Source organism: Rissa tridactyla, chromosome 11, assembly GCF_028500815.1.
Source record: "Rissa tridactyla isolate bRisTri1 chromosome 11, bRisTri1.patW.cur.20221130, whole genome shotgun sequence".
Lineage (NCBI taxonomy): Eukaryota > Metazoa > Chordata > Aves > Charadriiformes > Laridae > Rissa > Rissa tridactyla.
The window spans coordinates 1,235,029-1,257,583 of NC_071476.1; the positions used below are offsets into that span (position 1 = coordinate 1,235,029).

General features: G+C 47.6%; 3 protein-coding genes across 4 annotated transcripts; all 3 read left to right on the forward strand.

Moving 5' to 3' along the window:
* The first annotated feature begins 2,425 nt into the window (after nt 1-2,425).
* On the forward strand, nt 2,426-7,751 carry LOC128916120 (ovomucoid-like). Of its 2 annotated transcripts, XM_054217395.1 has the most exons (9): nt 2,458-2,512; nt 3,492-3,511; nt 4,313-4,449; nt 4,973-5,030; nt 5,318-5,454; nt 6,023-6,083; nt 6,526-6,531; nt 7,101-7,210; nt 7,706-7,751. In XM_054217395.1, the coding sequence occupies exons 1-9, from the start codon at nt 2,458-2,460 to the stop codon at nt 7,749-7,751; spliced, it is 630 nt and encodes a 209-aa protein (XP_054073370.1). The 2 variants fall into 2 exon arrangements, with proteins under 2 accessions (XP_054073371.1, XP_054073370.1); XM_054217396.1 differs by lacking the exon at nt 6,526-6,531 and having other exon boundaries at nt 2,426-2,512.
* Nucleotides 7,752-9,599: 1,848 nt separating this feature from the next.
* LOC128916129 (ovomucoid-like) lies at nt 9,600-11,710 on the forward strand. Its single transcript, XM_054217408.1, has 4 exons — nt 9,600-9,690; nt 10,520-10,536; nt 10,976-11,091; nt 11,558-11,710. The coding sequence occupies exons 1-4, from the start codon at nt 9,636-9,638 to the stop codon at nt 11,601-11,603; spliced, it is 234 nt and encodes a 77-aa protein (XP_054073383.1). The 5' UTR covers nt 9,600-9,635; the 3' UTR covers nt 11,604-11,710.
* Nucleotides 11,711-17,117: 5,407 nt separating this feature from the next.
* On the forward strand, nt 17,118-21,325 carry LOC128916127 (ovomucoid-like). Its single transcript, XM_054217407.1, has 8 exons — nt 17,118-17,175; nt 17,699-17,721; nt 18,280-18,404; nt 18,663-18,708; nt 19,599-19,726; nt 19,867-19,921; nt 20,605-20,723; nt 21,195-21,325. Exons 1-8 carry the CDS (start codon nt 17,118-17,120, stop codon nt 21,238-21,240), a joined length of 600 nt encoding a protein of 199 aa, XP_054073382.1. The 3' UTR covers nt 21,241-21,325.
* The last annotated feature ends 1,230 nt before the right edge of the window (nt 21,326-22,555 follow it).

The window sequence follows — 22,555 nt, forward strand, 5'->3', positions numbered from 1 at the left end:
AAGCTGTTTAATCTTCAAAGATTACCTCCTCCAAGCTCAGGAACGATGTGTCCCAACAAGGAGGAAGTTGGGCAAAAAGGCCAGGAGGCCGGCATGGATGAACAAGGAGCTTGTGGACAAATTCAAACTGAAAAAGGAAGCCTACAGAGCTTCCTTCAAGCCCAGGTTGTCTGGGAGGGATACAGAGAAATTGTCCTGAGCAGTCAGGGATCAGGTTAGGAAAGCTAAAGTGCAGCTAGAGTTAAATCTGGACAGGGACATCAAGGGCAACAAGAAAAGCTTCTATAGGTATGTCACTGACAAAAGGAAGACTAGGGAAAATGTGGGCCCTCTCCAGAAGGAAACAGGAGGCCTGGTCACCCGGGATATGGAGAAGGCTGAGCCACTCAATGACTTTTTTGCCTCTGCCTTTACCGGCAAGTGCTCTAGCCAAATGCCCGTGACAGAAGGCAAAGGCACGGACTGGGAGAATGAAGAACCACCCACTGTAAGAGAAGATAAGGTTCAAGGACACCTAAGGAACCTGAAGGTGCACAGATCCATGGGACCTGATGAGATATATCTGTGGATCCTGAGGGAACTGGCAGATGAAGTTGCCAAGCCACTGTCCCTCATATTTGAGACGTTGTGGCAGTCTGGTAAAGTTCCCTTTGACTGGAAAAGGGTAAACATAACCCCCATTTTTAAAAAGGGAAAAAAAGGAAGTCTCGGGGAACTACTGGCCAGTCAGTCTCTCCTCTGTGCCTGGCAAGATCATAGAGCAGATTCTCCTGGAAGCTGCACTAAGACACATGGAAAATGAGGAGGTGATTGGTGACAGCGAACATGGCTTTACTAAGGGCAAATTGTGCCTGACAAACTTGGTGGCCTTCTGCAATGGGGTTACAGCGTTAGTGGATAAGGGGAGAGCGACTGACATCATCTACTTGGAATTGTTCAAAACTTTTGACACTGTCCCACATGACATCTTGGTCTCTCAATTGGAGAGACATGGATTTGACAGATGGACCACTCAGTGGATAAGGAATTGGCTGGATGGCTACACTCAAAGAGTTGCTGTTAACGGCTCAATGTCCAAGTGGCAAGCAATGACGAGTGGTGTTCCTCGGGGGTTGGTACTGGGACCAGTGCTGTGTAACATCTTTGTTGGTGATATGGACAGTGGGATTGAGTGCACCCTCAGCAAGTTTGCCAATGACACCAAGCCATGTGGTGCGGTCGACACGCTGGAGGGAAGGGATGCCATCCAGAGGGACCTGGACAGGCTTGGGAGGTGGGCCCATGCAAACCTCATGAAGTTCAACAAGGCCAACTGCGAGGTCCTTCATGTAGGTTGGGGCAATCCTAAGCACAAATACAGGCTGAGCAGAGAATGGATTGAGAGCTGCCCTGAGGAGAAGGACTTGGGGCTGTTGGTTGTTGAGAAGCTCAACACGAGCCGGCAGTGTGTGCTCACAGCCCAGAAAGCCAACTGCGTCCTGGGCTGCATCAAAAGAAGCGCGGCCAGCAGGGCGAGGGAGGTGATTCTGCCCCTCTACTCCACCCTAGTGAGACCCCACCTGGAATACTGCGTCCAGGTCTGGGGTCCCCAGTGTAAGAAGGACATGGAACTGTCGGAGAGGAGGCCACAAAGACAATCAGAGGCCTGGAGCACTCCTCCTGTGAGGACAGGCTGAGAGGGTTGGGGTTGTTCAGCCTGGAGAAGAGAAGGGCTCAGAGAAACCTTATAGTGGTCTTCCAGTAAGGGGCCTACAGGAAAGATGGGGAGGAACTCTTTATCAAAGAGTGGAGCAATAGGACAAGGGGTAACAGTTTTAAACTGAAAGAGAGAAGATTTAGAATAGGTATTAGGAAGAAATCCTTTACTGTGAGGATGGTGAGACACTGGAACAGGTTGCCCAGAGGAGTTGTGGATGTCCCATCCCTGGAGGTGTTCAAGGCCAGGTTGGACGGGGCTTGGAGCAACGTGGTCTAGTGGACAGTGTCCGTGCCTGTGGCAGGGAGGTTGGAAGTAGGTGATCTTTCAGGTCCCTTCCAACTCTAAAAATTCTATGATTCTGTGTCACTCTGCAGAGACAGATGAAAGACCTGCGCTTTACTCCCCTCAATATTTTGTGCTCTTTACATTTCTGCTAGAATTATAAAGAGGTTTCTTTTGTCTAAAAGGCTGTTTGTTTGGTTTTGACCACTGAGAACATGTGATGCTCGTCTCAAGCTATTAAGCAGATGTCCAGCCAAAATCAATTGCCTAGCAAATGCAGACTGTTACCTGAAAGTCAAGACCTCAATAAATATTACCAGCCTCATTGTACCGCTGACAGATTCTACTGGTTGTTTTATGTTACAGTTGAACAGTTTAGACATTGCATTTGTATATATTTGCCGTCAGCCTCAGAGGGCCCATCGCATGAGCAGAGCAGGAGCAGGCAGCCTGCAGACTCAAGAAACACTTCCACCATGACCACGGCGGGTGTTTTTGTGCTCTTCTCCTTTGTGCTCTGCTGCTTCCCAGGTGAGTAACTCTCAAGGCGCTGCAGAGGCTTCATGTCTGAGTCCTGGCTGTCTTTAAAAGGACAAGATAGCGGCTTCAAAGAGAGAAAATCTTCTCCTACAAAGAGCGAGGCTGCCTGGGTACATTAGCATCACATAGGATGCAGGAGCAGGTTTCCTGACGGTCTTAAATGGATCGCTGTTGTGGCTGGTTGTCTGTCGTAAATACAAATAACTGTGGGTGGAGTTCTGTGCTGGTAACTGGTGTTGTTACGCTTTTTTACACTGTTGTTTTAACGCTGTTACGCTGCTTACACTTGTTGTACAATTGCTGCAAACGGATAAATACTTGAAGGAGGCCGTAGGTGGTCAGACCGTCGGTAACTAGTCATGGCACAAGGAAGCTCCGTGCAGAAGCCTGGCAATTTCCCTGCAGTACTCTTGCTGCTAATGGAGAAAGAAGAGATGAAAACAAGCCGGAGTCCGATGTTCTCACGGCATATTTACATCTGATAAAATTACAAAGTCAAAGAGAATTTTTTTCCACGCTCGGCTTTTTTAAAATGCATATTCCTGACAACAGATGCTGTTATGTACTTGCTTATCCTGTAGGTGACTATTTGCATTTACGTTTATGTGTATTGACTCAGGTTTCTTTTCAGATATATAACAGCGGCTCTTTGGGGTCAAAACGGATGTGTGAGAAGATAAAGAAGGAAAAGTTATTCTATTTTCAATTAATAAATCTACCTGTCTCAAAATAAAAAAGAACAAAGCTATTCAAAACTGTGTTTCATCACGGTCAGCAATAAGCAACGCTATTATACTTATCAACATAGAAAAAAATCGTACATAGTTGATTTAGTTCAGGAAACCAATCACTGGAAATCATTCAGTTTGGTCCTGCGTATAGGAATTTTACATCCATATTTCCAGCTTTAACTGGAGGTCTTACCATATTGGCTTTATTTCACGTTTTCTGCCTCTCTTTTCTTTTCCAGATGCTGCCTTTGGGGTTGAGGTGAGTGGAAGATTTCTTTCTGCCTCTTTTCTCAGGTGTATGGCCTGGTAAAGACAATCGGTAAATATGAAATAACCAAAGGAGTGAGAAAAACTTCAGGCCTGTAGGTGCTTAGCTGTTTTTCACCTAATGTGAAATTAGTGCCACTCTCATCAGATTTAATAGTGTAAAACATTGAATTATACTGTTCTTGGCTCAATATCTATGCTGTATGTTAATAATGTAGTAGTTGTAATTATACAAAAAGTTTGGATGAATTCATTTTTCACCGACTTTAAACTGGTCTAAGCCTTAAGCTGGTCATATATGACTGGGTGTAAAGGGACAGCAAGAGACTGTGGTATAAGAACCTGCCAAAAGAACAATACGTTATGAGACACTCCAGCTTCCACACACCAGGTCATTAGTCTCGCTCCTCTGGGGAAAAAGAAATTAATAAAAAAATCAATATGTTGAGAATGAAAGAGTAATAACAGAGGCGCACCGGAGGGGCCACAGGAACGTGAGGACGAGGGAGCAATGCTTAGCCTTTGTAAAACGGTGCCAAGTGAGCATAGAGACCACCACTGCTTTACCCCGGCTGGGGGCTGCGTGGCTCTAGCCCTCTCCTCCTCTGCTGCTGCGTGGGGAGGTCCCTGCAGGAAGGATTCGCCTGGTACCAGATGGCCCCGCCAGCACCAGCTTGTGCCGTGGTAGTGGAAAAACCCCCTGCAGGTTGTACCTGCTCACTGTCTCGTGCAAGGTGAGAGCTGTGAACGTGAAATGCCTTCTCCACCCTGTCGCTGTACGTTCCTTTGGCAGGTGGACTGCAGTACGTACCCCAACACTACAAACGAGGAAGGCAAAGAGGTGTTGGCCTGCACCAAGAGCCTCAGCCCCGTCTGCGGTAGCGATGGAGTCACCTACAGCAATGAGTGCCTGCTCTGTGCCTACAACATGTACGTACCGCATAGGAGGTGTCAGGCAGCAGTGCTTAGGGCTCCCGGCAGCACCGCTTCTCGACAAACAGTGATCTGTCACATGTCACTCGTGTCAATTCCTTCAAAATGAGCTTGGGTATCACTGCGTGGCACCCCGTGGCCTAGACATCACTTTAGTCACCGTCTTTCTCTTTGGCAGGTGCAATTTATTTAGGTTTGGGTTTTTTTCTCCAGCTCAAGGATCAGCCAGATGACAGCCCCTAGGGCACTTCTCATCACAGCAAAGCAGAGCAGAAGGATGGAGAGATGCTCTGCTCTGAACTGCCCAAAGTGATCCTAAAGCTCCCAGGCTCTTTACATCCCCCCCAGCCACTCAGTGCTAGCTGGCCAGGGAGGATGGCTCTACCTACTCAAAAAAACCATATTAGCCTGACTGATAGAAAGAGTCAGCTTTCCCTTGTATTAGTTACATATTTCGAGCACCTGGGATGTAGCAAGGAGTCTTCGCTGAACCTTCTAACGTTTCTCTTTCCCTCTGCAGAGAATATGGAACCAATGTCAGCAAAGACTACGATGGAGAATGCAAGGAATTTGTCCCGGTAAGTGAAACCAAGAGGAAAACAAGGGGCACGTCCCGCTTCTGGTGGCTAAATCTGCTTATTGACTCCCCCAAGAAACAATTCAAACGCTAAATAAGAGCACGTATGAGATGTCAGAATCTTGCATTGGTCATCTTCAAGTGAGATGTCATCATAGCGAAACCCCAAAACAAGCGTTTCTCCTGCTGTGGTGGTATCCTTGGCGGCCAAACAGACGCTCTCACCAGATTTACTTGCTTCCTATAGGAAAGCCTTCACCAGTGCTTTGTTGTGCGTTCCCCCAACAGGTGGACTGCAATAGATATCCCAACATGACAAACGAGGAAGGCAAAGTGGGGCTGCTCTGCGATAAAGCCCTCAGCCCCGTCTGCGGTACCGACGGGGTCACCTACGACAACGAGTGCCTGCTCTGTGCCCATAACCTGTGAGTACGGGGAGTGCAGGGCTCTCCTGTGAGGGACAGCGAGTGCTGGGCGCTCCTCGCAGCTGCTCTTCTGAATATCGGGACTTCTACCAAGGCCGTTTCTGTAAGGCACTTGGACTTTGACCCTCCTCTTTCCTTGGTAACCAGACCCTGTTTTCCTTTGTGATTAGAAGGAAAACTGTGCCTTTGATCTAGAGAGACAAGTAGAGGGCTGTGTGGGGATCTAACACAGGACAGAATGCTTCTCTTAACTAAAAGGCTCCATGTGGCAGATGCTGCCTTGCAAGGGACAGCAACTAACCTAAGGTGCGTCTATGTTGTCACACAACCTGGCTCCTCATTCACCCGAACGCCCTGCACCCTCCCTTGTGCTTCACGTCGTGCTATAAACCTGCGCTCCAGCAGGCTGTGGCACCACCTGAGCTGGTTTCTAGAGCCATATGGACACGGCCCAAGCTGGACGTCTCCACCACATCGTACCCGAGGCTGATCAGCATTGCTGGGACACGGGGTTCAGCAGTGCAGGTTGCTCGCCGAGCTCCCTAACGCAGGTCTTTTCCCTTCCCAGAGAGGCCGGAACCAGTGTTGGAAAGAAGTACGACGGTGAATGTAAGAAGGCAATCGCTACAGTAAGTGAACTGCATGATGAGGGACCGGGTTTTGGTCCCGCTGATGTCAGGGGAAGCGCTGGCAGTGCCTGCAGCAGCCCCCTCCTACAAGAGAGGAGCTGCCGCTGTGCTTCAGCACAGGGAAGGTTTTGCTTTCTCCACACGTAATACGCATTATCCATGCTAACGTCAGAAAAGGAAGGGGGTGACTGCACGGGAAGGGATCAGTAAAAGAGCAGTAGCAGGAATAATCCATCAGGGCAGAACTGAGGATAAGAACAGGGAATGGCTTTGGGGGTCAGACCAATGGTCCATCAGGCCCATGATGGCTTGATGCAGAGCCTGCTCTTAGCAGGGGTCGTAGGGGTTGTGTAGGAGACAGTAAGAGTAGAGTGAGTACGTACAGGACTTCTATTCTTCCAACCTCCAGCTGTTTTCAGGTGATGGACCTCAGCTCGGTGAGGTTTCTGTGCAGTCAGTAAGGCTCGATAGATTTCTCCTCCCCGGCCTCTTCCTGGACCCATACACGTTTTTTGCACCACGACACCTCTCAGCAGGTTTAGAACCCGTTGCGCAAAGAAACAAAATCCCACTCTCACAGTGCCTAGCTAAGCGCTGATCTTCCTGTTTTAAGGCCAGGGGAGAGATACCAGACCCTCACACAGGCATCAGCGCCTGCACTTCTCCAGACACCAGTGTTTTTCCATCTAATTTCCTGGCCAGGTCGGGAACACGGTGCAATACGATCACGAGCACGGCACGTTCACTGGGCAAACCGCTGCTGCTGCTGCTTAGAAATGCTGTGGTCAGGTTACGATATACATCTCTTCAAACAGGAAATTGTGATCTATTTTTATATTATTAAATTCTCCTGGCATAGGAGAAACTGACACCTCAGTTTATATCAGATTGTGCAAGGAAGTTAATTACTTTTAGTTAGATCGTTATCGTTAGCGCTGCGGCTGTAGCTAGGGGTTCAAGCCCTTCTGCTCTTGCCTCCTTCATATCCTTCACACTAGACTTGGGTTTTTCTTGCAGGTTGACTGCAGTGACTACCCTAAACCTGCCTGCTCGCTTGACTACATGCCTCTCTGTGGCTCTGACAGCAAAACGTACAGCAATAAGTGCAACTTCTGCAATGCAGTCGTGTACGTACAACCATGGGCCGCGTACACGTTATCAGTTGCTTCGTATAGGCACCAGTTTGCACAGTTGCCACTTTCTTGTTTGCTGACCAGTGTTGACTAGGGATTTGGGGCAGGAAAGAATACCAGCCATCATGCCAACCATTCTTGGTTGTTTTGTTGTTTGTTTTTTTTTCATTGGAGCGGAGAGCTACGTCTGGTTTGTGAGCGTGAATGGTTTGAAGACCATTATTAACCTTAACGCAGTTTCTCTTGCACGTTGCAAAGCAAAATTTGAAGTTTCATTATAGTTTCCCCAAAATATTTTCAGTCTTGAGAATAGGTGAAATCATTTCGCTCATCTCAATAATCCAACAGCTAATGGGACTCGGAGTCTGCAAGCTCTGTGGCTCCGGGGTAGGATCCTATCTGATGCCTTCTCTCGGAGCCAAGCAAAAGCACAGACTGTGGCAGGCAGGACTCTGTGTTTAATCTATCTTTTCCTCTCCTCGCTTCCAGGGACAGCAACGGGACTCTCACTTTAAGCCATTTTGAAAAATGCTGAGTATCGGTGCTGAGAGAATTCACCACAGGATCCCCGCTGGCAAACGCCAGCTAAAGATCTCACCTCAGTTCCTCTCACCCTCTGGGGAGCTCAGCTCGCTCCTGATTTTCTTTCTCAATAAACTAAATCAGCAACATTTCTTTGTCTTGTTTCATATGTTCTCTCATGAAACTTTTTCTTCTGATCTGTTGAATGACGATGCCAGGCTGAATAGGTTACGTGCTCGCAGCTCTGGGATATAACAAGAACGTCGCCTTGCTGCCCTCCCTCTCATAAAAGGCAGAAAGTTAAATACAGACAAACCTCGGAGCGGTGTGATTGCACATAAATGATAGTCAGCCCGCGTTAGTGCTCAGACCCTTTTAGACGTCTGACGTTGTAAAGGGCTGAAATACGGCTCTGAAGCGATGACACTAGCTGATCTCTCCTAAGGTGTTCCTGCTGTCACCAGGGAAAACCCATTCAGAGCGTGGTGGCGTCTGCGCCAGGAGCTGATCCCTGGCCTCTGGAGCGCAGCCCTCACCTGGCCCGTAGCACCCGGCAAGGGCAGCCTGTGAGCAAAGCCCATGTTTTCCAGACACAGGAGTGGGCTCTGCCTGTTTGTCTGGGTCCTCCCAATGGGTCCTTCTCATCTTGAAATCGTCCTTTAACAACCTCCAAGTGTTTTAAGATAAATGCCTTCCTAGGGATGGTTCCTGCTCCTGCCTACTTGTCTTCTCTCTCGGTCTTTAATAACCTAATACCCTTTGCCAGCCCAAGGAGTATTTCGACAGTCTTTCACAATCCAAGGACAAAGTAGCCTTCTGTTTTTTGAGAGTGTGACCTGTCATTGGCGTATTGTCCGCAAAATTTATTTTGCTTTTGTCCTCTGTTGGGGTATTGAATTGGTGTTTTTTTGATCCACACAAGAGAAACATAAATAAATTGGGCACATCCCTTCTAAAAAGTAATGTCTCCCATAGGCATTTCTTCTGGGAGCCAAAGGGAGGGGGTTGCTTGTTTTCCTTGATGGAATGAGGTCATCCAAAAAAGCGATGCTTTAGTGGTAAAACAAAGGATTCATGTTGAGATGGGCAGATGGATGAAGCAGCGATTTCCAGATTGGGTTCAATGTTTCTGGGATCCGGGCTAGGGTCTCACATCATTCTGTCATCATCAGACTATCAGTCCATTACTGCAAATCTAACACACAATGCTAATGGCTTTTAGGGAAAATAACAATTGTAAATTCTCTGAAAGTGCCCATAAAAGTTGCTCCATCCAGTCCAGTCCACGGACTCCCTTCAGTGTCTGGGACACCCTCGTCCTTGCCTGCCCAGTTCAGAGTTTTGCTGGTTTCACTATAACTTAATCATGCTTTACTGGGATGAAGCATGAAAACAAAAGCAGAGACTTTCCACTCTGGAGGCCGTTCATTCAACGTTTTGCTTGTGAAAAAGCACTGCATGTAAATAAGCACCGAGAGCTGCCCACAGAGAAAATCTGACAGCAGTTGCTACTTAGGTTTTTATGGTTGCTCTTTTGCCCGCAGGAATTTTCCATGGTCCTTCAGAAGGAACCGGTCATGTATTTCTCTTGAAATTACGACACAGAGGGTGTACCTAACATATCTAAACTTCTCGTGACTCCTGTTGGTGAAGCAGCAGTCTTCCTGGCTCACAGCACGGCTCGCCTCTATCGAGATTGACACCCCGACAAAAGGACCGGGAACGTTACTTCAGAAAAAGGGCGGATAAGCCAAATAGGAACGCGCGCCCACACACACACACACACAGAAGTGCGTACACGTATATATATAAGCATGGATACCACCTGAGGGCAGAGTTAAAGCTACGTTTACGGAGCAAAACAGAGGCTCTGCTGCACACAGACGCTCCAGCCACCATGAAGACGGTGAGCGTGTTGCTGCTGTTTGCCCTGGCCCTTTGCTGCATCCCAGGTGAGTAGCTTCGCTGCCTCCTGCTCTGCCTTTGAGTAAGCGCTGGCTGTCTTTAAAACCACAAAAAACATCCTCAGACTGGAAAGAGCTTCATTCTACAAGGACTTATTTACTCCTAGAGAGATAGTGTTGAAAAGACTTGACATCAAAGACTATCACTTATGGGGTAATATTTTAGCAACAGAACTGAGTGGGTAAGAACAACTGTGGGAACAGCTCTACTCTCAGCGCTAGTTTATGCATAATGAAAGAAGTGACATGTACGTGGTACAACCCGGAGACTCAGACATCCAGTATTTAACCTCTGAAATGTTGCAGAAACACAAATTACTTTACTGAATGAAAGCGAACGTTTCTTGTAGGCATCCTAAGCTGAGACGCAATTTGCGAGCCTGAACAGTTGTAGGAGCTTTAGAAAAGTTACACTAAATATTAAATACTCCTTTTATTTAAGGAACATTGTGGAGATGCGTATAAGACGCTGCCTCCGTGTAGCAGCTTTATGACCCTGTTTGCCTCAGTAACTTGCGCAGCTTTGAGTACGCGTCCTGCTCCAGCCTTTCAACCGTGGGAAATGCATTTCTCTCCTTTAGTACACTCTTTTCCATTCTTGGCTCATTAAAAAAATTGTACCAGAGAAGCAACTTTGTAAACTTACAATGTGGTGCAAAATTTTGCCTGAAATTCCCTTTGTCTCAGAAATCACGGGCTAACAAACAATGAGTGGAACGTTGCATGTTCAGGGCACGCATTCACAGGTTTTTAACACTAACAGAACCCACGAATTGCATTTGTATCTTATTTCCTTCTTGTTTTCTTTTTTTTCCAGATACTGATGCATCGCAGGTAAGGGACAGATCTTTCTATTTTCAATCATTTCTTTCCTCAAAGCAGTTTCTGTATAAATCCTTACTAATCACATTGTGATCGAGCATTTGAAAATCCTGAGTCATCCAGCTGTCGGAACAGTATGTGCCCCAGATATTACTGGGAGAGATTGCCGTTTTCATCTGATGATCGTTTCGACAAGTAGTGCAGCATTCTGTTAGTGTCCAAGTCATTGTCAAAGTTACCGCAGCAGCATTTCGGATGGTTACACGGGCTCTACGTTGCTGGAGGCAACACAGTGCCATGCTCCTCCCCTCTCCCTGGGCTTTTTCTCAGCCACTGCTGGTGGCCAGTACCGGGGGGAGCTCTGGGGGGGCGTGGGGTCTCCTAATGGCACCTTTCTTACCGATCTGTCGTTGAGAGCTTTTTTGTGAACGTACGTTGCATTTATCTACAGGACTACTGCAGGGGCTACGTGGTTCCCAGGCCTGTCTGTACCATGGAGTACAACCCACACTGCGGGTCTGATGGCGTAACATACGCCAACAAATGCTTATTCTGCAATGCTTTCCTGTACGTATAAAATAAACCTCTTCACTAAATAAATGACGAAATAATTTAGCTGAAACTAACTAATTGGTCTCGGAGACTGGTTGGAGACGTAAAGTTCTTTTATTTGGTGTTTACCTGTTCTCCTAGTAGCAAGGGTCAGGTTTTTATTGGGAGAATTCGGCAGGAATTCCTTTCTTTCAGACATAAAGAGACAACATTTATTAGAGTTCTTCATTTCCCTGTTAACTTGCTGAAGAGCTTTCTTCCAGCAAAGAAAGTCTACTTCCTACAGACTATTTGTTCTTCCTTTAAATTAAGTCTTTATCTTGTCTTTGAATGTTAGTAATAGAAGGAAATAGCCAGAATAGCGTGCAGGAGTTTTCTGCTTTGGTTAAGTTCCTCTAGGACATATCCTTCGCCAGAGGGAAAGGCAAACAGTGAAAGCCCAGATGTTCTGTCTCTGAGGTACTGATTTCTTTCTCCGCAGGAGAAGCCGACGGACTCTTCGCTTGAAATCTCTTCGAGAGTGTTAACTTCTCAACAGGCTTCAGCTCGGAAAGAGGAATCCTCCCTGGCGATGTTCCCCATGGCAGATGCTCCCCTAAGGCCTTGTCCTGAACCTTGAAAGCTCATGATGAATGTTGAAACCTCTGCTTAATAAAAAAAAGCCATCAGCATTTACGTCTTGTTTTAATAATACATCTCGTTCTGGTTTTACCCAAGATGTTGCATGATTACAGCACTGCAACGATCCTGGGGTGTGGGTGTTAACGGGCAAATTACAGGGAGGGAGAATACATTGTTCTGATCTACAAAGAAATCAACCCCAACCACAAGAGCAATGGATAGATCTTGAAGGCATCTGCCTTCAGGTTCCCAAAAGCAGCCCAGAGCACGAGGTGCATCCTCATGCAATGCTCCAACCAATTTTTTCCACTAAGGGCGTCCCGGGCGGACACTCTCTGCTGGGGTGGGAGGAACCCTCTGCGCCCCCTAGACGCCCTAGGTAGACCTACCCCCTGGGTAGACCTTGGCGGCACGAAGAGGCCCCAAGCAAACCTGGACATACACATAATTAGAGACAGTCCCAGTCCCAAGACTGTTGCAGCTGGGGGCGTTTTGTGGCTGCTCTGCAAAAGCCATGGAGGCACAGAGGGTCTTGCTGGCATCGGGAGCTCCTTGTCCCCATTTCAGTTTCCAGGGTTAGTTCCCATTTCTTATGCCCACGAGAGAGGTGGTGAAGAAGGGCAGTTCCCCAGCTGCATCTCTTCCCCTTGCAAGCGGGGTTGGAAACACACCTTTAGGTGAGAGAAGCCCTTTTGCAATGTGCTCTGCCTCCCGAAGCAAGGGGACAGGATGTTTTCTCCGGGCAGGCAGACACCCGGCTGCCCACGTTCGTGTTTGCAGTGTTCATCGGTGCGGGGGGTTGCAGGAAACCAGCGGGCAGTCAGTCCTAACAGCCGTGATGTTCAGAGAGCTGCTAGCAATCACTACCGCAGCCCGCTTCTGCACCTCACCCACCACTTAGCTGCTGCTTGTAGGTAATTACGCCGACTGTCGCTCGTAGAGGATTCTTTGAGGTTCTTCGGCCTCTGGAAATCTCGGCTGATGAAAGGAAGGGCTCAGAGTCATAGCGTTAATTTATTATTCATTAACAGCGAAGCGCTGGCAGTGTGGCGTGCTGTAGGGGCAGCAGTCTCACAGTCAAATAGTTAATGATCTTAAGTGACAACGTGTCGCTTTCCAGACAGGGGAGAGAGCAGCTCTCTGAAGGGAGACAATTTCTTTCCCAAAGACATGACTCTCTGCAACCATTTAGTGCCAAGTCCCTTCCCGGGGCTGGAATGTCCCTCCCGTGAGACAGAGGTCTGCGTGCAGGAAGGCTTTTCAGTCTCACGTGCAACTTCTTAGGACCAAGACAAACTGAGGCTTGGGAGGTCGTGCGAGGGGTGTGAGGCTCAGGAGCTTCATGCTCCTTCTTGGCCCCTTCCACTGTGTGAGGGAGTTGGGGGTAAGAGAACACTGGCTCCAGCAGTTATTTTCTTTCGCGGGGAGCAGCAGAGAGGATGAGGATGGTCCCCAGGAGCCACGGTGCCTTGGAGGCAAGATCATGCTCAAGATCCCCGTGGTCCTCAGAGGGCACCTTCCAGGAGCCACGTCCACTGCACAAGAAAACCCACCAGGCAATTGAGGGGAAACTGTGAGTGGAAATGAACGGGGACCAGACCTCCACCCTGATGCAGAGCTATTCAGGAGGAACCGAGGGCAGAGCAGGACCCCAGCGGCACCCCAGACCCCATGGCCTGGGGGGGGCAGCTCCTTAGGATGGGAGGGAGACAGTCCTCTTTTATGGGCACCTCGTTGGAAATAATATTTCTTTTTGTTGCTGCTCAATAAAATCCTGCCACAACAACACAAAATCCTCTCACCGTTACTAATCTAACTCTCCCTCCAGGAAATTCAAGGCAGGAAACATTGCCTGCCTGCCGAGGTATTTTATGGTACAGTTCTTTAAGCGGTACCTCGGCACTTTATGTCATTATCTGATGTTTGCGAATTTAGGAAACGCCATTCAATTACCCCACAACCTGATTAACACACTGCATATAGTTATTTTGTTCTGCTCTATTTTATATCAGTGCTTCTGTTTTAGTGTATTGTTTTACTTGTTTCTGGCCAAAACACACCCCGGGCCAATCTAGACCTTTCTGATAATGCAGTTTCTCTCTGAGGCTTCATTCAGGATAAACGGTTTGTTACTACGTTCTTTCGTGTTGCGGAGAAAAATAAAATGATGTTTTAAAAGAAAATTACTTGGAGATGTTGTTTCTGGGGGCGGGCTGTGTCGGAGCCATTGCTGTACGGTCGGAGCTGAGACTCGCTGAGGGATTTGGACGTGCGGGACCAGATCCTCAGCCTTTTGCCGTTGGTATGCGGCTCCCAGACAGCCAAATCATTCCAGACACCCTTGCCTGTGAGATCATCTGTGCTTAAACGACTGGAGATCCGCAGGCAGCAGCCAGATAGCTGAACTGCGAGGAGAAATATTCCGCAAGCGCGGCTCGGAGCAGGGGCTTTGCCTGCTGGAGATGGAACTCGCGTTCTCATAGCAGATCCAGCGCTGCCCCCCTGCGCAGAGGCCTGGGAACAGCAGCCTGGTTCGGGGGCGCCCGCAGGGTGCCACATCGCTGCTGCCCCCGGCAGAGGAACGCCGTTTCCCCTTCTCCCTCCCGCCGCGCCGAGCGGGCACGGTACCGCTTTATTCGTGGTAACGGGCTGGCGTGTGACAGCAGGACGTGGCAGCAAGGACAACGATGCTGCTGCCGGAATAACAGCACATGGCCTTGCATGCACACAGCCACCTTTTTTTTTTTTTTTTTTTCTTTTTTTGCCCCCCCCCAATTAAAAACTATCATTTCTCTTTGTAGCCAGATGAAGCCTGTAACAAGTTTTAAACTAAAGCAGGGAAAATAAATGATGAATTCTTTAGGTCATGGTAGGTTACGGACTTGCTTGAGATAGGGAGTCTCAAGACCAGAGGGAAAGATTCTCAGGAAAGTATCCCTGTTATCGGAAGCAATAATGCTGGGTTAGAAACTGGGCAGAATTTCCAGAGTCATTGGAAATTTACCTTAGCACAAGAGGATCCACCGCATGACTACCAGAGTTTATCCCACTCACGTGGCCATAACCTTCTTGAAAGTTCGCCCTCTAAGAACTTGAAATATCGGTAAGAGTTTTGTTTAAACTTTTCTATGGTTCTCGTATCTGTAGAAAGGTTAAAATAATCCCATGCTCAGAGTCACTTTACTGAACCCACCACCTGGGACTCCAGAGGAGTTTTGGCAGGCGAGTTCATTTTGCCTTTCCCATTTGCAATACGTGTATGACATTTCCCAAAGCTCCCTCTTCCAAATGCATGGAGACGGTTGGTTTTGGCTGCTCCCAACGCCTGTTTTCGACCCATCTGCTGAGCAGCAATTACTTCTGTCCCGTTCCCTCTGTTTCTTGTTAATGGAGCTCCCTGCGTGATCCCAGGTCACACGTAGCCCAGCAGCTCTCGCTGCCCTGCCCTGGCTGCTACCAATTACCTCCCACCCCTTCCCATAGACCCCGTAACAAGACTCTTTCCTTCCTTCTCTTTTTCTCCGTGCTGCCCTGTAAAGCGGCAGGGATTACTGGAGGAAAAAAGCTGCTTTTGGAGCAACCCTGCTTGGCTACCCTCTGATGCAGACCAGAGGGGGATGTCCCCAGTGGATCTAATTAATCAAAGGGCAGGTGTTGGCCAAACAGGAGAATGATGCCGCTCCCTAGCAGATTCCCTGCCGTTCACACCAGGTCCCGAGCGACCAGTGTGATTCCAGCCTGGCAGCAGAGGCAAGTGGAGAAGCAGCGCAGTTTCTGGTAACTGGGGATCTCAGATCTGGAGGTGGATATGGATGGAGAAGCTTAGGTCGCGGGGCTGGAGAGGAGACAGGCTGCGTTCCTGTAGCCTCGCTAACCACCGTAGAGGCAGCAAGTGCCATCTCCACCAGCGGCTGGCGCAAGTTCTGAGGAAGCCTTGTTTTCAGGCTTTGGCGGTCTCGCCCCTGGAGAATAATCAATAGTAATGCGTCTGTGAGCACCGCTTCCCTTCCAAACGCGCTCACAATCAGTTCAAGGCATTTGAAAGTCAAGTCACTCAGGATGCTGAGAATACAACAGAAACAGCTTTCAAAGGAACCCTTCAACTTCTGATATTTGTGAATGAGATCCAAATGGCATTACTCATTTATTTTTCAGGAAAATTATTTCATTGATACGAACAGGCCAAATCCCGCAAGCTCTATTCTGTGACTACAGTTCCCTTACACTTTCAGCTACATTTTTATGATTTATCTGCCCGTGCTAAGACTTGAACATCTCCCAGGATAATAAGAAAAACAATTCTGATTTTCTATTTAAAACTCAGGCTGCCTTTAAGCCACGTGTATGAATCAAGCTTCTTCTAAACACAAACATGTTCCGTCCCTCGCTTCCTTCCGTGAGTACCTTAAATCAAAAATGTATTATTTTATGCAATATTCCTTATTTGTTTTTCCATACATTTGCGATAGAGGCGAACCACTTAACAAAGACTAGCACATTATTCTTCACTTATCTTCCCTAAGAGACAACTTTCAGCTGACACTTTAAATTTAATGCCATATAATAGGGGGGGGAGGGGGAGATGAAGGTCTCACCTTCTGCTTGCAGCTGCTGCAAATTTTTCTTGAATGTCTTTGGTATTAAGAAGCCAATTTCACCTGCACTAAGAGGAAAAATTACCCCGTCCAGATTTAAGGCTACTTATTCTCACCATTTCTTAACCAGCCTGATGCCCATTGCCAACAGGTGAACAGCTCTTGCTCCTACATAAAAAGGTCTTGTAAACTTCCCATGTTTTAGGTGATGCTTTCCCAATGTGATGACTGTTTCCTTCCGGTTGGTGAGAAATCCAGTGTACCAGGAAACAAACATTGAGCCCTCAGCATCTTTAAAGTGCACTGATGCCTGACAAACCCCAGATTTTTTGTCGGTAAAAGCTTGGAGTGTCCCATGCTGGTGTGCCCCCACCCTGGTGTACCATGCAGCTCTCCTGGAGCCCAAATACCGTCCAGTGTATGTAGTACGGTGGGCACAGGTTCAAACGCTTTCAACAAATGGCCTTTTTTTTGCTTTACCAACTTCCACACGTAATTTCACAACATCTACGATTGAGACAGTGCTGCTGTTTGGAAAGTACAAATCACTCATTGTACAGCAAGGCGCCTTTGTTAACGAACTGGGTGTAGCTCACATTTTTGTTTAATTCTTCTGGGCATCTCTCTTACAAACAAGTATTCTTTAGAGCTCAACTCAATAATCAATACAATTTTCCTAGTTTACAGAGCAAATAATTACTTTGTGGGATGACTTCACAAGGTCAGGGAGACGTATATATAGTGGGGCGAGAGAGGGCTGAAAACCATCCGCTGAACTCAACAGCAGCAGATCCGCAAGTAACAGACGATCCAAGCGTCTCCGCTATGAAGACCGCAGGAAGCGTTGCCCTTCTTGGGCTCGTGCTTCTCAGCTGCCTTTCTGGTAAGTCGTTTTGGTTACAGTCTATGCTAGTATCTCTAGTCCTCCGGACCCTTTGCCTTTATATATACTAGTATCTCTAGTCCTCCGGACCCTTTGCCTTTACATATACATCTTAAAGGAGAGATCGGCCTTTTGGAGAAGTCGTGATTTAGTAATACACGAGCTCTCTTTTAATGAACTTTATCCTCCTGCAGATAAATGCTGTAGATCGGTAGGATGCATTTGGCTGATTTAAACTCGCAAGGCTTAGTGGGGATAATAGTGCTGCAAAAGGAGAAAAGTTTACGTCCTCTGTCTTCTTTAGTGAGTCAAAATTTCTGCTTTCACAAATAATTGATTTTTAAAATCTTAGCATATAACTCCTTGTTTACTTGGAGTAGATAAAACATTTGGGAAAACTATCACTTCTCAGTAATAAGGCAGTGTATTTGGATACTCTGTTGGGAAATTGATGATTCCAGAGGAATTTTGGTCAAGGACATTGTACAATTTTTATATTTTATAATTTCTGTTTTTATTGTAGATCTTGTTACTGCTCAACGACGGGTGAGTAGTAGATCTTTGCCATTTAGTCTTGATTTCTAAGTCTAGATGAACAATTCATGCTCACGCTGTGTCCCAGGGAAGGCTGGAGGGAGAAAAAAAAGGGGACTGAGTGAAAAAGGAAGAAGGAAAAGTGCTCCTAAGTTTTATACCACCTCTTTTCCCCAAAATAAGAAAACACCTTTGTCAGAGAAAGAAACCTTACCATGTTGATGACAAAAAAGACGGCGATTAATAATGTAGCGTGAGAGTCAGCACAGCACAGAGTGCCAGCAGAAAATCTATACAACTATTGAATAACTGCCTAAATATCTTCCCTGTCTTCATTCCCCAAGGAATTTTGCCTGCAGTGCTTGCCGAAAGCACTGAAAGTCTTAATAGCGAAAAGGTGCTTTTGCATGCCGTAGGAAACACGGCATAGTTTGTCCCTCTCTCCTTCACCATGGAGGAACAGTAGAGAAAAAAAACGGCCAACGGTAGTCTCCCAGCGCAGTGAAAACATGATTAACACAAGCACACCCTTCTCTCCACTCGGAGACATTACAAAGTCTTCTTTAACAGGCCTCCTGCAGCTCGTACCAGTTTTCTGGAAAAACGGCCATTGCCTGTCCCCGCAACTACGAACCCGTCTGTGGCACCAACGGCGTGACCTACCCCAACGAGTGCTCCCTCTGCAGGGATTTCTTGTGAGTATAAGGTCTCCCCATTACCTACAACGCCAGTTCAAGCAACAGAAAAAAGCCTTTGGGGTTCTGACTAATCGCGGAGTGGACTAGATTTTTCGCAAGTTTCTGTCTTCCGTAATGCCCGCGATCTTCCGTGTCAAAGCTCCTGAATCAGATTAATTACCGGGGTTTTATGAGTGGAGAGACTTAATGACCGAGATGACTACATGGTATCAACAGACTAATCCTTCCTTTCCTTCTCCTTCTCTCTCCCTTTAGCCGTAACCGAGCCCTCGACAAGAAGCACGACGGAAGATGCGTTAGGGTAAGGTCTGCGATGGGTTCCTTCTGCTGCGCTGAGCAGTGGTGGGTGAAATGGTGGCAGGGAGTTAGGCAGAAACCTCGCCTAGGATTAATTCGGTATTAAAAAAAATCATTTCAAATTCTCAGAAATGGAACGAAACTGAAGAATTTCAGATTTGCAAGAATTTAATTTAAATTTTGTTTGAACGGTAAAAGTCAGTGAGTTTTAAAGTGTTGTGTATAGCACGAGACTTAAGAATGGAAACATTTGGTTTCAATAATGCTTCAGCGTTATCAAAACGCTTCTCTTTAGACTTAGAGGCTTGTTGAAGGTAAGAAATCCCCAGAGGAGGTTTGGATTTTGACTAAATCGTAATTTTGTAATAGAAAAAACGATTCTATCAGAACATTTATCATGAAGTTTGTTTATCAATATACGCAGCTACCGTGAAGTGGAGAAGTATCTCTATTTTTAGTTTAGAGAGAGAAAGTAAAGAAACACTCTGGCTGTGCAATTTACCATAATACAACGACTTCCATTTCAGTACACTCAGAGTAATTGCAGAAACACGGAGGTGAGCGTAAACTCCATTTTCCAGCGGCATTGACATTCCGCAGTAAAAGTTGCTGCCGCATAAGGTGCTTTAGGCAAAAGTCCTTCCTGCTGGCGTTCTCCATGAGAACCCCCGAGATGACAGGGATGAAGCCCATTTCAGGACAGGAAAAAACAGACACTCCGGGATCATGCCGTACCCACGTGCAGGGTTTCAACTGTCCATGCTCCTCCAACTCCACCACGCTGGGGCTGGAAGCTACTCTCCCCTTGGGAGACGCCTGTTGCGCCGTGCTCCGTTGCACGGGACTGATGCAAAGGGCAGCAGAGACCAAAATGTCGTTCTGTGGCTGTTTCAGCTCGACTGTACTGGCTTCCTGAGATCATTCGGTGGTGCTACGATCCCCTGCACCATGGACTACTCACCCATCTGTGGCACCAACGGAGTTACCTACAGAAACAAGTGCCAGTTCTGCAACGCCGTGGCGTAAGTGAAGGGGCTGGGTCACGGGAGCGGTTTCTGGACCGGCAGATGCTCCTGTTGGTATTTAGAGCGTAACGAGGTAGTTTGACTCACGAGGCGGCTGCGCTGTGCTCATTCATTCTCAACTCTCTTTTTTCCCAAAGGAATGGTCTGGACGTTAACCTGCGCAATATGGGAGAATGCTTCCAGCAAAACGAGGTAAATCTGCACTTTTCACTGCTGTTACGATACATTTTACAACACAAATTCGCTGAATCGTAACTAAATACTAGAAACGATTGCACCCTCCTGGTGCATTTGGCCTGGAAGTAGGATTTGAGGGAAATAGTTAAAATATACCGGGGTCAGAGGGTACTGAACCAAATCCATGACTCAGACGTGCAGCCCCCGCCTCTGGCCCGGGAACACAGCAGCCAGCGGGTGCCGAGACCTTCGTTTATGGGGAAAGGGGCTGAGGCAAGAGGCTGCCTCATCCCTTCTGCGGGAGAGCGGGAGGGCCGTGTCCTACCAGCACAATTAGCAGCGGTGATTCCTCGGCTGGGAGTGCTTTCTGCACGCTTGCCTCTGCTGGCCTGCTGAGCCAGAGCAGAGCAGCCAGTGGGGAGGGCCAGCCTGGAAATATCAGCATCATCGTTTCGCTATTTATCATAGTATTTATTAGATCCCCCCCCCCACACACACACCTTCTCCCCACTTCAGGCTGCTCCAGGCAAGCACTTTCCCTGCCTTTGAGTTTGCAGAGTTGCCAGAACAACGGACCTCTGCACCTGAAAAGTGCTTTTATGCTTTGCCATATCATAAACATTAAGCAAACAGAAAGCACTCAGGTAGGAAAGTACGGCAAACCAAACCTTTAAAACCTCTTGTTGCTCCATTATTAGCCGGTTAACTGCACCCCACAGAAGGGTGGCAACCTCATCTGCACCAACGAGTATAACCCCCTCTGTGGCTCTGACGGCAGAACTTATGGAAACAAGTGCCAGTTCTGCAACGCAGTTTCGTAAGTATGGAGCTCACCGCGCGGCCATGAAACCAGAGGAGCCGGAGCACACACGCAGTGGTGGCAGCTGGTGTGGAAGCCCCGGAGATCCCGTTAGCCCCTCCGTAAATCCATCCCTGCCCCGCGTTCCTCTCCGGACACTCACTCCTCTGTCACCCCCCAGGCACTGCAGGTCTTAAGCCCGAGTGAGTCTTCTCCTTCCCTTGCAATTAAATCCACATCCCCGTTTGCAGGCTCATAGCGTTGCTGACTCCCTCCCTGCCAGAGCCATTCAAACTGTGACCACAGGAGGTGTCCAAAATTATGGGGTTTGTCCCGAAATTCTTTCGCATGAGGAAGCGTGTAACCTGGGGAATCAGGAAAGAGGGCAAACATTAAGCGAACTACTGTATACCTTGGGTTATTTGGGTAAAGTTAGACTATAATGCTGAGAAACATGTCTGTAATTTTGGTCTCCCTCTTTCTCTCCAGGCTGAACCAGGGAAGTCTGGTCCTCAGACACCGTGGTGCATGCTAAGCGCTGGAGACGTACTCTTCGCCCTGATTTTTCCCTTACAAATCCTGCAATCAAACACGCTCTTCCCTGCTCCCTCGACTACTGCGTATTGCTCTCCGCTTCAATTGATCAATAAATGAAATGCAACCACTCTCTTTGCCGCAGACTCGTTTTTGGGGATTTTTTTTCAGGGCAGGGGTAATGGTCTTCAGGCTTTTAGGTACTTATCTGTCAGGCAGGAGAAGTTGTGAAATAAACCACAATAAAGAGCAAAGCGTAACGCCCATCACACACCAGCCCAAACCCTCACGAGAGCACGTCACTCCATACCAAACCATCAGAAGAGAAACCAAGCTGCTATAAAATACCACCACTTTCCTAATTTCAGCATCTTATAGAGTGTAAATGGATTCCTCTTCGTAACAGCGCTGAGTCTTGGAGGAACTGGTCCTTTTAGGGGCCCTGGCATGGGGGGAGGGCCCTGGGGAAGCGTGGAAGAGAAAGGTGGCCGTGGTCACCCCTGGGCAAGGGGCAGGTCTGGCAGTGCCTTACAAAAAGGAGGCTTATGGCGAAGGGAGGAGGCTATCTCATAGGGAAGAAAATTAGGAACTGCTGCTTCCCTGAAGGGTGTGCCCATCGAGACTGTGCTGATCAGCAGAAAATTGCAGCAGGCTAGGCAAGGCTGTAATAACGAGCCTAATGGGGACCCAAGGAGAAATTAGTCTGGGCTCAGGCTTTCAGCTTCTTGGAGAAGAGATGTGAAAAGTTGCACCTGGGCTATCTGAGGCAGAGGTGGGACAACAGACCCTACCGGAAAAGGTCTTGGATTTTCTAGCACTAGCTAAGAAGGCCCAGAAGATGCGCTGGTAGCTCCAAGATGGTTTCTATCTTGAAAAAAAGGTATGGAGATAACATCTTTGTGGTAGCCTAAAGCGTGCACTGGAGGAGCAATGATATATATGAACGTTCATGATGACGTACCTTCTTTTTGTGTGAGTCAAGGAGTTAATATGCAAACAAAGGCAAAAAGTCCCCAGTGCCATGGCTCTCACACTCCCCTCCTCTTCCTTCATCCACCTCCTGTTCTCTTGTCATGGAGCAAGAATATCTGCTGCTAAGGCTGATATTTAGGACAAAATCTCTGACTTCCAAGCTTTTTCTTTGGATCTTGTTTCCTGAAGCAGATCGTTTCTTCACCAGGAATTTTGTAGGTCCATCCCCTAGTACTAGCACAGAGCAATGTTCTGTCCTAGGGACAGGGATGGAACTTCTTTTTTGGGGTTTTTTCTGTTAGCACAGGCAATATAGGTCTCATCATGCCTTTGTGTCTACTCTT

What these genes read in the sequence shown, in the direction of transcription:
- LOC128916120 (XM_054217395.1), top strand. Translation starts at nt 2,458, where the DNA reads ATGACCACGGCGGGTGTTTTTGTGCTCTTCTCCTTTGTGCTCTGCTGC. An exon ending in ATGCTGCCTTTGGGGTTGAG is followed by an intron (nt 3,512 to 4,312) that starts GTGAGTGGAAGA and finishes TTCCTTTGGCAG; the next exon opens with GTGGACTGCAGTACGTACCC. An exon ending in CTGCTCTGTGCCCATAACCT is followed by an intron (nt 5,455 to 6,022) that starts GTGAGTACGGGG and finishes TTCCCTTCCCAG; the next exon opens with AGAGGCCGGAACCAGTGTTG.
- LOC128916129 (XM_054217408.1), top strand. Translation starts at nt 9,636, where the DNA reads ATGAAGACGGTGAGCGTGTTGCTGCTGTTTGCCCTGGCCCTTTGCTGC. An exon ending in TTATTCTGCAATGCTTTCCT is followed by an intron (nt 11,092 to 11,557) that starts GTACGTATAAAA and finishes CTTTCTCCGCAG; the next exon opens with GAGAAGCCGACGGACTCTTC.
- LOC128916127 (XM_054217407.1), top strand. Translation starts at nt 17,118, where the DNA reads ATGAAGACCGCAGGAAGCGTTGCCCTTCTTGGGCTCGTGCTTCTCAGC. An exon ending in CAGTTCTGCAACGCCGTGGC is followed by an intron (nt 19,727 to 19,866) that starts GTAAGTGAAGGG and finishes TTTTTCCCAAAG; the next exon opens with GAATGGTCTGGACGTTAACC. An exon ending in CAGTTCTGCAACGCAGTTTC is followed by an intron (nt 20,724 to 21,194) that starts GTAAGTATGGAG and finishes CTTTCTCTCCAG; the next exon opens with GCTGAACCAGGGAAGTCTGG.